This window comes from Perognathus longimembris, chromosome 2 (genome assembly GCF_023159225.1).
Source record: "Perognathus longimembris pacificus isolate PPM17 chromosome 2, ASM2315922v1, whole genome shotgun sequence".
Taxonomy (NCBI): domain Eukaryota; kingdom Metazoa; phylum Chordata; class Mammalia; order Rodentia; family Heteromyidae; genus Perognathus; species Perognathus longimembris.
This window is the reverse complement of record NC_063162.1, coordinates 70130893-70147585: the sequence shown is the minus strand read 5'-3', so window position 1 is coordinate 70147585 and position 16693 is coordinate 70130893. Positions and strand designations below refer to the sequence as shown.

The 16693-nt window shown below is 36.8% G+C and overlaps 1 protein-coding gene across 11 annotated transcripts in view; it reads left to right on the top strand.

Annotated features, from left to right (window-relative positions):
* The window catches only part of Sugct (succinyl-CoA:glutarate-CoA transferase), a 546711-nt gene that overhangs the window by 210902 nt on the left and 319116 nt on the right, over positions 1-16693 (top strand). Inside the window, exon 12 of one of the 11 annotated variants that reach the window (XM_048339434.1) lies at positions 12358-13386. The exons of the other annotated variants lie outside the window; for them this stretch is intronic. Coding sequence (XP_048195391.1) covers positions 12358-12466 — 109 coding nt within the window. The 3' untranslated portion in view covers positions 12467-13386. Of the gene's footprint in view, positions 1-12357; positions 13387-16693 lie in introns of those variants that run through there. 11 annotated transcript variants of the gene reach the window in all.

The following is a 16693-nucleotide window of genomic DNA, read 5'->3' as shown; positions in this document are numbered from 1 at the left end:
GTCAATCACTGACTTCTGCCATGAAGTAGTAGAATCTACTAACAATTTATGCATGCTTTTTGTTTACTGTGTTATTCAGTAAAATTTACATACTCATTTTAAGAGTAAACAGATGAAGCACCTGAAAGCAACATGCATACAGAAAAGCTGGATATTTGAGAGATGGCAATGATTTTGTGATCCTTGGTTGCCTTATCTTTTCTAGATCTGTCACTTTGTACACACAATATTAATGGTTGAATGTGACAGTTGGTTGAATTGATTATTTTTCAGTTTACTAAAGTTAAGAGTAGGACCATTTAGCATACTTTTCAAGGAATCTTTATTTTTCTTACCTCCATAGTGTTGAATTGTTCCTTCTATAGAAATAGTGACCTGCTAGCACTGCTGGCTTACCAATAACATGTTTTACAACCTCCTTACAGTACTTCAGGATTTTGAGGAGTGTTACCTGTGATTGATAAGTGGAAAAAAGTCAAATAGTGGTATAGTTTAGCCAAGGGCAAGGGATAGGTTTCTGGTTTGCAGCCCTGTTTCGTTGATGTTTCTAAATGTCAGAATCCTTATCTTGGAATATCCAAAAAGAAAATGAACTTAGAAACTTACTCTTTCCAGAAATGTTCTTGAGCCAAGTACTGGTAGCTCATGCCTGTAGTCCTAACTTCTCATAAGAGGTAACGGAGACCTGGAAGATTGTAGTACAGAGCCCACTGAAGCAGAAGTCAGTGGGACCCCAAACAGTTAATCACAACATGCTGGACGGAGGCATGGCTCAAGTGGTAGAACATCAACAGTGAATAAACAAGATGAGTAAGAGCTCAAGTCCCTGAGCTTAAGCCCCAGTACTGGTGGGGGAAAAGAAATATTCGTGCGAATGAGCCCATTTTGTGCTTTGAGGCTAGGTATTTATGGGCAACTGATGGTCTCTTCAGAGACCCATATTTTATTCTAGTTTTCATGCTTAAATTCAGATTCCTTTCTCATATTTCTCTCATTATTTTGACATTTCTGTATCTTTGTCTTTCTCAGCTACTGGCAGGTTTGGTAGGTGGCCTGGAGGAAATTGCTATTGTCCTTGCACTTCTCAAGTCAAGGTCAAGCTTAACTCAAAGCATAAACAATCAAAGAATGCTTAAGTAATACCAGAGTTTTCTGTGGTATGATGAGAAAGATAGATTACTGAAATCCTTAAAATAATTTAATTAAGTGATTATGTATTTGCTTACAGTTAGTAAAAGGTTTAAGAATTATTCAGAAAAAGTAGAAGATAGCATATTCATTTTGATTTGCCAAAGAACCAAGCCATTCTGAGATCTTGGTATGAGTAATTTACCAGTGGAATCAACATTAAGAAACAGAAATGATGGGCTGGGAATATGGCCTAGTGGCAAGAGTGCTTGCCTCATATACATGAAGCCCTGGGTTCGATTCCTCAGCACCACATATATAGAAAATGGCCAGAAGTGGCCTCTGTGGCTCAAGTGACAGAGTGCTAGCCTTGAGCAAAAAAGGAAGCCAAGGATAGTGCTCAGGCCCTGAGTTTAAGGCCCAGGACTGGCAAAAGAAAAGAAACAGAAATGAGCAAGGAAAAGAAAGCAGAGATGTACACATTGATGAGCAGGTTGCCAATGTGGGGTGCTCAGTCATGCTGGGAAACATCGGGAAACTGGTGGGAGCATAAATCAGAGTCATATCCCCAGAGGAGGGGGATCCTGGGGCATTTTATCCTGCAGCGCTCATCTCCCAGTGCCTGGGAGTGGACCTTAGAGATGTAATCCCCAAACTCCCACATCCAGAGAAGGGGCACAGGCATTTAAGATGGGAAGCTGTCAGCAGGCAGGAACTGTCCATACTTGCAGTATAGCTCATCAGGGGGACTAAGAGACACAAGATGGGGCTTCTCTAATCCACTAAAACTGTTGGTGTCTGACGACAAGAAAGCCTGAATAGCAATGAGCTTGATATGATTGAAGCTTAACTTAAACTGCTCAGATGTCGATTTACTCTGCCCTATTAAGACACGGCAGTAGTTGAGTGATGTGATTTCTGCGTTACAGTTGTTTTTCTTCTGAAAGTTGGAAATAGTATTAATAGTAACAATCCCTGCCTTAGGAATTGTTGAGAGAATTCAGTGAGTGATTGTTGTTGAATACTTAGCACACCACTAGCACTTGATAAATAGGACTTGTTGTAAGGATCTACCAGGGTGATGGCATAGTATTGTAAGGGTATCTCAGTGGTAGGTGACATAGTTTGGTCCCTGAGGTTTAAGTTTTCACTCTTGTCTGGCAGCTATGTGGTTTGTTGACTCGCATAAAGTCTTAAGCACAAAAATATGTTTTGTGTTTTTTAAACTCTGGTCATTATTCAGTCTTGTTTCTCCTTTTGTATTTAAAGACATGAATTGTATTGATTAAAGCAATATCGGCTCTTCTTAAATTCACCTAACTTCTCTCTTTAACTTGTTATTATTCATAAATCCAACTCACATAATAGTATCCAAATCCATTGGGGATTTGGTTCCAAGACAGAAACTCAATCTTCTGGGTGCATGCTTTGACTATTGTAGCAGTCACATAATTGTGTCATTATGCAAAATCTATTTCTCTCTTATCCACAAAGATATTTTGAATGGCCTTGCTATTGGGTTTGGAAAAATCTAGGAATATTTTGCCTTTAGGATTTCCCTCTTTTATTTGTTTAGAATCCAACAAAACAAAAACAAATGAGGTTGGCTTAGTAGTATTTGCCTTGAAGATAGCCATCTTAGCTAGTAATTCTTAATATTTCCTTTTCTAAGCAGGAAAAGAGTATTTAAAATTAGTTCATGCAACAAATGTATATTGAGCTCCCATTGCATCAAGTATCATTTTGTACACCCTTGAATGACTTTTCCAAGCATCAACAACAAATTAACAAACTCTATTTTCTTCCAAAGAAATGGGTTACTAAGGTACATCTGCACAGGTTGCTTCTCTGATTTAGTGAGATGACAGTCAAAGCACTGGCACTGTATCCAAGTGAAGAGGTGCTCAGTATATCAACTTCCTTTCCTGCATTCTGGAGAGTTAAGGCAAATTTTATTTTTTATTTATTTTTATTTATTTATTTTTATTTTCAAACTGATGCAGAGAGAGATTACAGTTTCATACGTTAGGCATTGGATACATTTCTCTTACTGTTTGTTACCTCCTCCCTCATTCCTCCTCCCCCTCTCCCTTCCCTTCCCCCCCCCCCAAGAGTTGTTGTTCAGTTCATTTACACCAGTTTTGCAAGTATTGATTTGTAGTCGTCTGTCTTTTTTACCCTGTGTCTCTCGATTTTAGTATTCCCTTTCAGTTTCCTAGTTCTAATACCAGTATACACGGTTTCCAATGTACTCAGATAAGATACAGAGATAGTGCAGCTACAACCACAGGAAGGGGATACAATAAGATCATCAATAATAGAAGCTACGGTTTCACATAGCACGTTGAAAGTAGTTACAACAGTGATATAACAATCGTTTCCGTAACATGGAGTTCATTTCACTTAGCATCATCTTATGTGTTCATAAGGGTATAGCTATTGGGCTCTTGTGATCCTCTGCTGTGACTTGCCTAAACCTGTGCTAATTATTCTCTATGAGGGAGACCATAGAGTCCATGTTTCTTTGGGTCTGGCTCACTTCACTTAGTATAATTTTTTTCCAAGTTCTTCCATTTCCTTATGAATGGGGCAATGTCATTCTTTCTGATAGAGGCATAAAATTCCATTGTGTATATGTACCACATTTTCCTGATCCATTCGTCTACTGAGGGGCATCTGGGTTGGTTCCAAATTCTAGCTATGACAAATTGTGCTGCAATGAACATTGTTGTGCTGGTGGCTTTAGTGTGTTCTGGTTTGTGGTCTTTTGGATAGATGCCCAAAAGTGGGGCTGCTGGGTCATAGGGGAGCTCTATGTTTAGCCTTCTGAGGAATCCCCATACCACTTGCCAGAGTGGCTGAACCAGCTTACATTCCCAACAATGAAGTAAGGTTCCCTTTTGGCCACATCCCCTCCAACATTTGTTATTGTTAGTTTTCTTGATATAGGACATTCTTACTGGGGTGAGATGGAATCTCAATGTTGTTTTGATTTGCATTTCTTTTATGGCTAGTGATGTAGAGCAGTTTTTCATATGTCTCTTGGCCATTCTCATTTCCTCATCAGAGAAGTCCCTTTTTAAGTCTTTAGCCCACTTGTTGAGGGGGCAATTGGTTCTTTGCAGTTTTGTTATATATCACCCTGCAAAATCAATTCGAAATGGATCAAAGACCTTGAAATTAAAACAGATACCCTGAAAACACTAAAGGAAGGAGTAGGAGAAACACTTGGGCTCCTTGGCACAGGACAGAACTTTCTTTACAAAGACCCAGAAATGCTACAAATCAAACCAAGGATGGACAAATGGGACTGCATGAAACTGTAGAGCTTCTGCAGGGCAAAGGACATAGCTCGCAACATAAAAAGAAAGCCCACAGATTGGGAAAAGATCTTTATCGGCCATACAATGGACAAAGGCCTCATATCTAAAATATATGCAGAACTAAAAAAATTACATTCCTCCAAGGCAAATTTTATCTATTGGTTGATGGATTAATTGATCCATTCATGCATGGACACATTTGGCCACCTTTTGTTCCTCTCTTGGTGAGGTGGGAGGAAGGGCAGGATGGGAAGAACCTGGATTCTAGAGCTCATATGACCTGGGTTCTTATTCTTTTTCTAGCTAACTGCATGACCTTAGCTAGTCTCCCTGTGCTTCAGGGTCTTTGTCTGTAAAATAGGGCTGATAAATATCATTTCTATTCTAGCACAAGGTTATTCCAAGGATTAAATTTGTAATCCATGGATAGGTTTAAAACTGGCACATGGTCTATTCCAGAAAAATGTCAGTTATCAATCATTATACCTCTCTTCACGTAAGATTTTGACAGGGAACCAGTGCAGATTGTGTCATGCCCTATAGTGCTATGGCCAGGGGAGAGACTTCTCTCACACTCTGTTTAGTGTTGGAATTTTAGTTAATGTATTATGGATAATTAGATTTCTGTGCATACAATTTTGAGTTTGTTTCCAAATTCACTTGACGTTGTTATATGCATATGGTATAAAGCATGGTCTCTATCTTGGATATATAATTACTTTGAATTGCTCATATACTAATCAGTTACATATTCCAGAGTATACTAAGGATTTTTATTCCTTTTTGTTAGAGTGCTTAAATGTTTTGTGGCTTATTAAAGGCATTTGATTTGAGTGTCATTATATACATGGGTTCATTCAATCAAACTGAGTGGATAGATTTATATTCTCTCTCTCTCTCTCTCTCTCTCTCTCTCTCACACACACACACACACACACACACTCACCTAAATGAGTATAAGATGAAGTGGCCATAATTTCTGAACACATAAATACCAAGATAGTACAACCATTAGGGATGGAACTGAGAAATCATTACAAAAAAAGTTAAAAACTCATAACTCTTGTTGATAGGATTAGATATTCTTAGATCACTCTGTTGTTGGTGATGTATGATAAAAATGAAAAACTATGGGATAATCTAATTTTTGTCATCACCAAATCTTTGAGAACTAGAATTATTGTTAAAAATCTGTTCCTGGGGGGCTGGGAATGTGGTTAGTGGTAGAGTGCTTGCCTAGCATGCATGAAGCCTTGGGTTTGATTCCTCAGCACCATATAAACAGCAAAAGCTGGAAGTGGGTGTTGTGGTTCAAGAGGTAGGATGCTAGCCTTGAGCAAAAAGAAGCCACGGACAGTACTCAGGCCCTGAATTCAAGCCCCAGGACTAGGAAAATAAATAAAATCTGTAGTTGGGGTACATAAAAGTTCAAGGTGCAAATACAAAACTGGTATAGAATATTAGCTATAGCTGGGCACCTGTGGTTCAAACCTGTAATCCTATAAAATCAGGAAGTTGAGATATGGAGGTTTGTGGTTTGAGGCTCACCTAAGCAGAAAAGTTATTTAGAGTCCTATCTCCAAAATAACCAGCCATGCTTTCGCAGGGAAGCATGGCTCAAGTGGTAGAGGGCCAGCTCAGCAAGCAAACCAAGTGAGATTGTGGAGCTGTTAGTTCCAACTCCTATGCCAGAAATAAAAAGAGAGCAAAACAAAAACAAAACAAAAAAGATCTACTACACATAAATTGGGAAAACCCAGTTGAAACTGGTTGAAAAGATGGAAGTAAGGGCTTTGTAAAATAAGATATATAAACAACTGGAAGTGCTAGTAATCAGTGAAATGATTTTCTCTTATCAGATTGAGAACAATAAATCAAATGATAAAAATCATACCTGCTTTTGATAAGAGAATCTGCTTAAATGGTGCCTTGGCATTCTTCTCTAGGTCTTAATTTACCCCACTAAAAAGTTTAACCCCTCATGGAATGGCTTAACTCCTCTGTTTAATTTTTCTCCATTGCATTTCTACAAATAACATACCTTTTCTCCTTTTTGATGGTACTGAAGTTTGAACTCAAAGCCTTGTATATGCTTATCTGGTATTCTGCCACTTGATCCATGTATCTAGCCTTGCATTTATCTGGTTACTCTGAGAATGAATTTATTGACCTTTTCTTCCTTTGCCATCATCCTCTAGATCTCAGCCTTCTCAATAGCTAAGATTAGAAGCATGGTACCTGACCACAAATACTATATCTTTCCCTAATTTATCTCTCCTTTAGATGACTGATATGAAGAACAGGACTTTTACCCGTCTAAGTGCTTAGTAATTCTATGTATTAATATAAAATATTTAACAATTACACACATTTAAAGGGTTCATTATATCTGTGTACTCACACAAAAGTCCAGAACAATATATATAAACCAGAATTATTTCTGTATGATTAGGTCATAGCTGACTTTATTTCTATGTCTAGGAATGAATTCTAGGTGAAAAAGAACATGTGCAGAGAGTTAGCTATAAGGATATTTATTTTGCAATATTATTCAGAAACATTAAGTAAGATAAAGCAGATATATCTAACAACAAAAGTTTGCTTAAAGCCACTTATGGTAAATCACTATAACAGATACTCTCTGATCATTGTGATGAAATAATAAGTAACACTTTTGATATGGATCCAGGGTTGGTAAATTTAAAATGGCCACAAGCATTGTGATGTCTTTTTAATTTTAAAAATATATTTGTTGATGAGAACTATGCATAAACCAAAATAATTTCTGTGTGAAGGTTACAGGGAACTTTATTTCTGTTTGGTTCCTGTGGATGATGAAGTAATTTTTCTACAGTGATTCTGTATTGCTTTACTCTTCATAAAGACATTTCAACAAAAGGGGCTGGTATTTCTTTTTTAGCATGAGCCATCTCCTTTGTCTGATATCCCTGGACCTTGGCAATAAGGGCAAATTTCTCCTTAAACTATATAGACAGAGACCATAATTCAATTCAGGCCAGACCATTATAATGAATGAACCAGAATTTACTTAGAATCTGTACAAAGTAAGTTTTCTGCACTCTAAATGATAAGTTATATGAACCAGAATTGTGAATGTGCTAATAATTAGTGTGACTCATCAGACATATTGCCTACATACCCACGTCTCTCTCTGTTTTTGATAGCAAGTCCTTAGTGACTATTATAAGAAGTAAGACTTTATTTCCTGGATGGTCTCCTATGCTGCCAGATTTGAGCTCCCTGTAAATCAACATGAAGACATTAGAGAGAACTAACAAATGCTAGGGGGAAGAAAAATAACTTTAGCCACAATTTATTGGTAATATGTAGAGATAAATTCCTAAGAGGAAATATTGTCTGAGAAAATCACTGGAAATATTAAATCTGTGATGCTGTTTATGGTAGAAATGGGACCCAACAAATTCCAGCTGTTTCTCTGTGGGTTATGGAAGTGCCACAGGCCTGTTTATAGTTACTGAATTGTCAACTGCAGCAAGGATCTTAGGGAATCTCATTGACTTGGTTTGAGTTTACTCAATTTGTCTAAAGGGCCAGTGCCAGTCTTGAACCAAATTTTGTTTTCCAAACTTCTACTCCATTCTCTTTCCTCACCTGACAACAGTTTGCCTCCCACAATTATTAATTCACTTTTATTTATTTAATACTTACATAACACTTACTTGTACTTTGTACTGTGTATTGTGTAAATGCATTCATCCGTTTCCTCACAACAAATTCATGAATTAGGTACGATTCCTTAAAACCCCCAAAACAGCAATCTTAAAGAAAAACAATTATTTTTGCCTAAATTAAGATGAAAAGATTCTAGTTGGGCACTTTGTGTCTATAATTCTAGCTATTTAAGAGACTGAGATTTGGAGGATTGTGCTTCAAGACCATTCTGGGCATTTTCTGACCATGAACTTTTTGTTCATGAGACTTATCTCCAAAATTAAATGCAAAAAGCTGTACTGGAGATATGGCTTAAGTGGTAGAGTGATAGCCTAGCAAGCATGAAGTTCAAAGTTTAAACACTAGTACTGCCAGATCTATAAACAGATACAAGATTCTATTTGGCTGGGTGCTGATGGCTCACACCTGTAACCCTAACTACTCAGGTGGCTGAGATCTGTGGATTGGAATTCTAAAGCCAGCCAGGGCAGGAAAATCTAGGAGATTTTTTTTTCTTTAATTTTTATTATCAAACTGATGTACAGAGAGGTTACAGTTTCATACGTTAAGCATTGGATACATTTCTTGTACTGTTTGTTACCTTGTCCCTCATACCCCTCTAGGAGATTCTTACCTCCAATTAACTCCCAGAAAACCAGAACTGGCACTGTTACTCAAAGTGGTAAAGTGCTAGTCTTGAGCCTAAAAGCTCAAGAACAGTGCCCAGGTCCAAGCCCCATGACCGACCTCTCCCGCCCTAAATGATTCTATATGAAAAAGAAGAAAACTCAAAGACAAGCTATTATTTATGAGAATAAATTTGAAAGGTGTATAACTGATAGAGGATTTGTATTTAGACTATGCAAAATTACCTATGAAACAATAAGGAGAAAAAGACATTTCAACTTGAAAATGGATGAACCATATAAAAAAGAAAATATGTTGAAAATGAATTATACAACTTGTAGGTGGGCATGGGAGGGAAAAACTGGGAGAGATAATAACATTAATAATCGTTAATAACAAAAATTTAAAAAAGGTAATGTGCAGAGGGGTTACAGTTATATAATCATGTTTTCAGACAGTGTCACCACTTCCTTACTTTCTCTCAGTTTTTCCCTCCCATCCCACCCACATGTTGTATAGTTCATTTTCAACATAGTATCCAGTGAGTACCATTGCTGTACTTGTCCCTCCATTTCTGTGCCCTCCCTTACATTCCTAAACCCATATAAACAAACAATCAGAATAAAAAGGAAAGAAAATAAAAACTGAAAAGCAGATAAAACTTCTTTGTTTTAATTTCCTGGAGTTCATTTCAATAAATATTATTTTGTATGATCAGATGCACATATGCATTGTACGTTTCTGTTCCTCTCCTAAGAGTATCCTCCTTTGCTCTCACTTTTGTAATTGCCTTTACAAAAACAATAAGTTTTAAAAAAAGAAAATAAAAACAACTACCAACAACTAATAGCTATAAGACAAGATACAAAATTTCTCCATTTGTGGGAAATACAATTTCAAGCAGGCATGAGAAACCATTCACCTCTGTCAGACTGACAGTAGTGTATGAGTGATAAGGATCAAGGTAGGGTGAAGATATGGAAGTGTAGAAGTGCTGACTGGCATCTAATGATTTACAGAGCAGTTTGGAAAGAGATCATTTTTGTGTGGGGAATTTTGTAGTCTTTCTTTTCTACTGGGCGACAAAAAAATCAGAGCCAGCTTCTTTTCACTGAGTTTTGTTGCCTCTTACTGAACTTTTGTCCATCCTTTCTGCCCTTTGCTCATCCTCGTGTCTTGTGACCAATATTCCATCCTAGTCTTCTACGAGACTGACTTATTTGTTTCTGCAACTGAGTGAGAATATGTGGCATTTGTCTATGTTTGGCTTTCTTTTGTGAGCACAGTTCCTCCTATTTTAGACTTTCTGTCATGGATAGGATGACAGGTGCATGCCAATACCTTCTTCCTTTCAGAAGGAATCTTTCAAATGTATTTTTGTATAAATTGGCCTGAGATTACTGGCATGTGTCATTTGTGCCACGTCATTTTATGCCCAGACTGGACTGGCCTTGAACTGTGCTCCTAACCTCAGAATCCCAAGTAGGTAGTATTACAATCATAAGCCATTGGTGCCTGATCTACTTCTTTTTATTTAATTTTATTTTATTGTAAAGGTGATGTACAGAGGGCTTACAGTTACATAAATAAGATAATGAGTACATTTCTTGTTGATCAGTGTTATCTCTCCCTCATTTTCTCCCATTTTCCCTCCTCCCGACTCACCTCCCTCACAAGCTGTAAAGTTCATTTCCAACATAGTGTCTTGTGAGTATCACTGTTGCTTTGGTTCATCCTTTTTCCTTTGTCTCACCATTTTATTGTTCCCTTTCCCTTCCCCAAATCAGATAAATGTTTATACAAGACACAAGGTACCAAAATAAAAAAATAATCAGTAACAACAAGGAATAAACCAAAGGAAAAAAGAAAGAAAGACAAAAGAAATTACTTCACACAGTACATTAGAAAAAACCCTCTTGTTTCCATAACTTGGAGTTCATTTCGATTAGCATCATTTCATATGGTCACATGTATGTAACAATTAAACTACTGCTGATCTATCTACTTCTTAGTTAAATTATTTAGGTTTAAAAATAATTGATAATAAATTTTTTCGAATTATTTATATACCCTGTATATTAATATCTTCTTGAATGGTTTACAAATATTTTCTCCCATTCTGTAGGTTTGGGGAATTAATATTCTGTTGATGAATTCCTTATTAAAGTTTTATATTTGTGTACTATCGTATTATTGGCAATGTCTTTTGTAACTCCTAATTACTTCTGTAAGTCTCTAAAATATGTATCTAGCTTTCTAATTAATTGCACAAAATTATTTTGGAGTTTTGAGCCACACTTAACCTGAACCTTGTCTTCTGTATACCAAGGAAATAGAAAATGAAGATATCTTTCTCTCCATTTCCCTGGATTACCAATTCAAAGGGAAGTGAAAGGGAAAGGGAAGTGAAAGGGAAATCTACTATTGTAGTTATATTGATATGAGTAAGGAGATGAGAGAAAATGTGAAAGGAAGCTGCGTTTTGAGTTAGGGATGTTCAGCTGTCAGAATTTACTTTCAGAAAACCATCTTTGTCATATCACCAGTTCTACCATAAAAGCAGTATAGAGAGAAGACATGAATACTTTCCATTTATGCATAAAATGCATACAAGTTAAAAATTTGCAAATTAATTTACATTTCAAGTTATGCAATTTCTATGTGAACTAAAGAAATGCTTTTGTAACATAGTCATATTACATATGTTAGTTATTGCATTTGTATTTTCATGTGATGTAAAACTTCTCTGAAAAGGCAGCTTGTAGAACTCACAAGTAACCTATCTTTTTGGACTCTGATTGAATATATATGTGGTTTAGATTTTTGTCATTGACTGTAGATATAGTAGTTGATCTGGCCCAAACTAGGGGTAAATGCATGATTTCTCCTTTGTTAGCACTTCACTCTGTTCTTTGTTTAAGAGAACTCTGACAATCATGGAGAAAAATTGTCTTTAAGCACTTCAAAAACTCTTGCAGGAGATAAGGAAAGAAGAAACATTTAATTTTCTCAACATTACTAACATTAATTAAAAAAATTTAGATATTTTTTGCTGGTACTGGGACTTTAACTCAGGGACTGGGCACTGTCCTTTAGCTTTTTCACTCAAGGCTGGCATTCTTCCACTTGCGTTACAGCTCTACTTCTGGATCTTTGATAGAGTTGAGCTAAGAATCTAATGGACTTTCCTCCCTGGGCTGGCTTTGAACTACAGTCCTCAGAACTCAGCCTCCTGAGTAGCTAGAATTTAAGGTGTTAGTCACAAGCACAATAATTTTGAAGCCCCCAGATTTCATCTAGGACACGCAAAGCCTTTTATGAAAGTGACCTCTTTGAGATGTGGAGTCAGCATGGAGTGCAGCAGGCATGAGTTCATCACTTATAGGAATTTAGGCTCTGGATTTGGTCTCAGCTGTGAGGATGAGAAAATAAATTGTCTTCAACTTCTATGGCTTGTCCACAAGTATATGATGTTGAGAACCATTTAAATTGTTTCAAAACAGTTCTGGTTGTTTGCCTGGTAAAACATACCTGATTTATTACTTCCTGCCCAGCTTGAAATCTCTGCATCATTCCCTCCCTGCAGAGCTGCTCCAAGTGTCATGAGGACCAGGAAGATTCCTGAGACCCATCATCACCAAGCCCTAGAGGCCTCAGTACAAACACAGATGTTTTATAGAGAAAGAAACGGATGACAACAATAAACAACAACAAATATACATAGAAAGGTCCATTTGAGAACTCTCAGAAACTTAGGCTTTTATAACTATAAATTATCAGATAGACTGCTGTATAAAATGTTAAAATTTCTACACTGGGTTTGCAATTACAGACATGATTTTTTTAAAGTATTGCATTCTATTTGTATTGCAAGTGATGCTATGTTTAGCAAATCACAACTAGTGTAAATTCCTGAGAACAGAGATATTAAATAATTTACCTACAATCACAAAACCAGGTGGGGGTTAAGCTTAAAAGTCAGACCTGTCTTCTCAATAAATTTTATTGACTGATTATCTTTCATAGATGGCAGTAGTACAGTATGAGATGAACTCTGGGATTAGAATGTAGATTTGAATGTCAGTCCTAATAATGCAGTGTTTCATCCTTATAATGCATGCAAATAATATGTCCTTTTTCTTAGAATTCTGAAAGGGATCAGCTCAGAAAACCTTTGCTAATCTTACAAGACATTATAGAAACACTATCATAATTACTAGCCAGAAAGAAGGGATGGTTGGATTCCTGGCAGAACACCTGACCTCTGCCTCATTTTCCTCCCCTCTACCTAGTGTCTCTTGTGGGACAGTAGGTAGCTTGATTGGCAGCGGCTTAAGAATGGCACCCTGTGCTAGAGTTCTAGTGGGTCATTGTTAATATCTAGCGAGTCTTCCAGACAACATAAACCTAGAAGAAAACCAGATTAGGGCTCCATTGCTGGCAGATTTGAGTTTTCTGATCTATATATACTCTGCCTTATTGGATCTCTCTAAACCTTAATCTCCATAGCCATTAGGATCCTAATACTCAAATCATAGGACATTTTTTTTCTTGCTAATCCTGGAGCTTAAACTCAGTGTCTTAGTGCTGTCCCTGAGCTTCTTTCGGTCAAGGCTAGTGCTCTACCACTTGAGTCACAGCTCTACTTATAGCTTTTTTAAAATATTGAAGATAAGAGACTTACAGACTTTCCTGTTTGGGCTGGCTTTGAACTTTGATCCTCAGACCTCAGACTAAATTCCAGAACCCTGAGCATAACAGACAAGATTGTCTATACTCTGGTGATAAACTGCCCCTCTCACTTTATCTGCTACTTAGGGTAAAGGAGATTTCAGTCTCTTTCCTAATTGGCTATTTATAGTACAACACTACCCTCAGCCTGCACAACCTTCCTTCCATCTTTCACCTGGAAAATTCTGACTCATCCTTAGACACTAGCTCAGATGTCACCTCATTTCAAAATCCTTTGTTAGACATCGAGTTCTACTACAAGGCTTTCTTTCTGGCCCTTTGACTACAAGATATTCACTCAGATCTTTGTCAGAACACCCTGAGTTGTAATTCATGCATCTCCATATTGCATAGCTGTGTTCTCCATTATGATCTTTGAACACATAGGCTTTTTTTTTGTGGCTATAATTTCCATGGCTGATACAATCCAAATCTTTCTATAAAGCATGAGGAACAAGGAAGTATTAATGTAAGGAAATATATCCTGGGGTATATATGCTGGAAATGAAGAAACATCTAGTTTGAAAGAGGAACAGTTTCAACTCCATTCTGTCTTGGTGAAGACATCTCTGATCAAATATCCTGCAAGCGATATGTGGACTGCCTTTTGCTTGTATTCTGCTACAGTCTTTGTGCATCAAAAGTGGCTTTGGAATTCAACCAGCTCAGTGTTGAATGCAAACACTGACCTTAAAAGCTATATGAATTTTAACAAGTTTATTTTCCTGATTTCCTATTGGTCAAATACTGAAATTACTTATCTCCTAACTTGGTCGTGAGAATAAAACAGACAAATATAAACTAAGCAATTTAATGATCAACATTTAGTTATGGCCAATGTTAACAAGCATTCCTCACTTCCTCCCTCATGGCTTCAGTCTCTCGTTTGTTTCTTTGGTCTTGGATTGGGCTTCTTTGAAGCTTTAGCCCATTCTCTAAAGAGAAGAGTTATATATATATATTTTTTTTTTCAAATTTTTATTATCAAACTGATGTACAGAGAGGTTACAGTTTCATACATTAGGCATTGGATACATTTCTTGTACTGTTTGTTACCTCCTACCTCATTCCCCCCCCCTCCTCCCCCTTTCCCTTTCTCCCCATGAGGTGCTCAGTTCACTTACACCAGTTTTGCAAGTATTGCTTTTGTAGTTGTCTTTTTTTTTTACCCTGTGTCTCTAGGAGTTTTATATTTTAAAGTTTAATCACAAAGTTAGGAAATTTACATTCCAGTCTATTTGAGAATTACATCTGTGAGTTAATTTAGTAAGTTCACAATTAAGTCTGGTTGTTTATGAGGCTTCAAATAATTTCCTAGCAGAAGTCTTCGCTTTGAGGGCTAGATCTAAAGACTCATCTTGCCTTATCTCTGGGATTTTATTTCCCTGAGTGGTTTGCATCAGATTTTTCTATTTTTTTTTTTTTAGCAGAAGTTTTGTGGTTAATAAAAACATGCAACATGCGCTTACAGCTTTTTTTTTCTTTGCATAGATAAAGGGAAGGATTCCACACCAGATTTAGATCAAGAGACATGTATTTTCGCAAGATGATGCAGATGCCCTCTGGGAGAGGAGGAATTCAGTCTTTTCCATCTCTGACCGATTAAGTTTAGGGCATTTAGGAATGCTTCCACACCCATACCCACACCCACACAGAGACAAACAGTGGTCATAGCCATGGTTGCATACACAGCCGCTGCCCTCAGTCTCACTTCCAAAGTGTATCTGCTGTTTTCCATAACATAAATCCTTCTCTTTTGCCCAGTGGTGAAAATCTTAGATAAATACTAAAACTCCAACTATCCCTGTGAGTTTTCTGGGACTTGTCTGCCGCGAAGAGTTCCTTTAGATATTGATATTAATTTTCTATGTCAATCTTTCAAGCCATGCATGAATCCAGTGGTGATAAATTTACTTGTCTTGAAAGTATATCAAACTATTACAATATTTATAAAAACTTACATAATTGATGTCTCTATTGAAAAGTCTCCAAGCTCAAAGCATCTCTTTTATTCTTTCAGCATATTGCATTCTGATGATGTATATCTATGTGTATCTTAGGTCTCTTGGCCAAGAGATGACTTTAACAGTCATTGAATATAAATCATGATATGAAAAATCAATTAGAAGCAAGACATTTAAACATAGTATCATAATGTCAACACAAATAATGTATTTGTCAGTACTTAGAATTTAGTATTTATTCAGTATTTAGAATTTAGTATTGATTCAGGATTTAGAAATATTCTTTTTGCTCACTAAATAACAATAGCTAACATTCCTGGCTTAATATTAAAATGTAGTGACAAAAATATGTGTAGATATATGTATATACATATGCATATATGTGCATATATTTATTCTCTCAAGAATATATGTGTATACTTTTGGTGGCTCTTGTGTTTGAACTCAGGGCCTTGTGCTTGTAGAAAAGTACAAACATCATTTGAACCATGCTCCAAGATCCTTTGAATTAGTTTCCAGATTGAATGTCATACCATTTGCCTTGTCCAACCTTGAATTATAATCCTCCTATCTCTCCCTCTTTTTTTTTTTTTTTTTTTGGCCAGTCCTGGGCCTTGGACTCAGGGCCTGAGCACTGTCCCTGGCTTCTTCCCGCTCAAGGCTAGCACTCTGCCACTTGAGCCACGGCGCCACTTCTGGCCGTTTTCTGTGTATGTGGTGCTGGGGAATCGAACCTAGGGCCTCGTGTATCCGAGACAGGCACTCTTGCCACTAGGCTATATCCCCAGCCCCTATCTCTCCCTCTTGGTTAGCTTATGTACTCCTACCTTGGTCTCCTGTGTAGTTGAGATTATAGGCACAAATGCCATCACACCTGACCCTATAATGAAAAATCTTTACCCATCAAAACAGATAAATAAGTAAAGACATTTAAAGAAAAGAATCAATATTTGGTGTATAGAAGGCACTCACTATAAAAGTATAGGAATGGAATTAGATTCCTAGTGAAATGTTATGTTATCTTCATTAACATTTTTATTATGTCTTTATGTAATTATGTGATTGAACATCATTATTCATATAGTAGTTTTGCAGATAATATATTAAATTTATTTTTTCTTTTTAGTTCTTTTTCTTTATATTTTTTATTTACTAATTGGTGATCAAAGAAGTGTCTTCCAGGTATTGATGTTGTTTTGCAAATTCACAGGAAATGGTGAAAGAAAT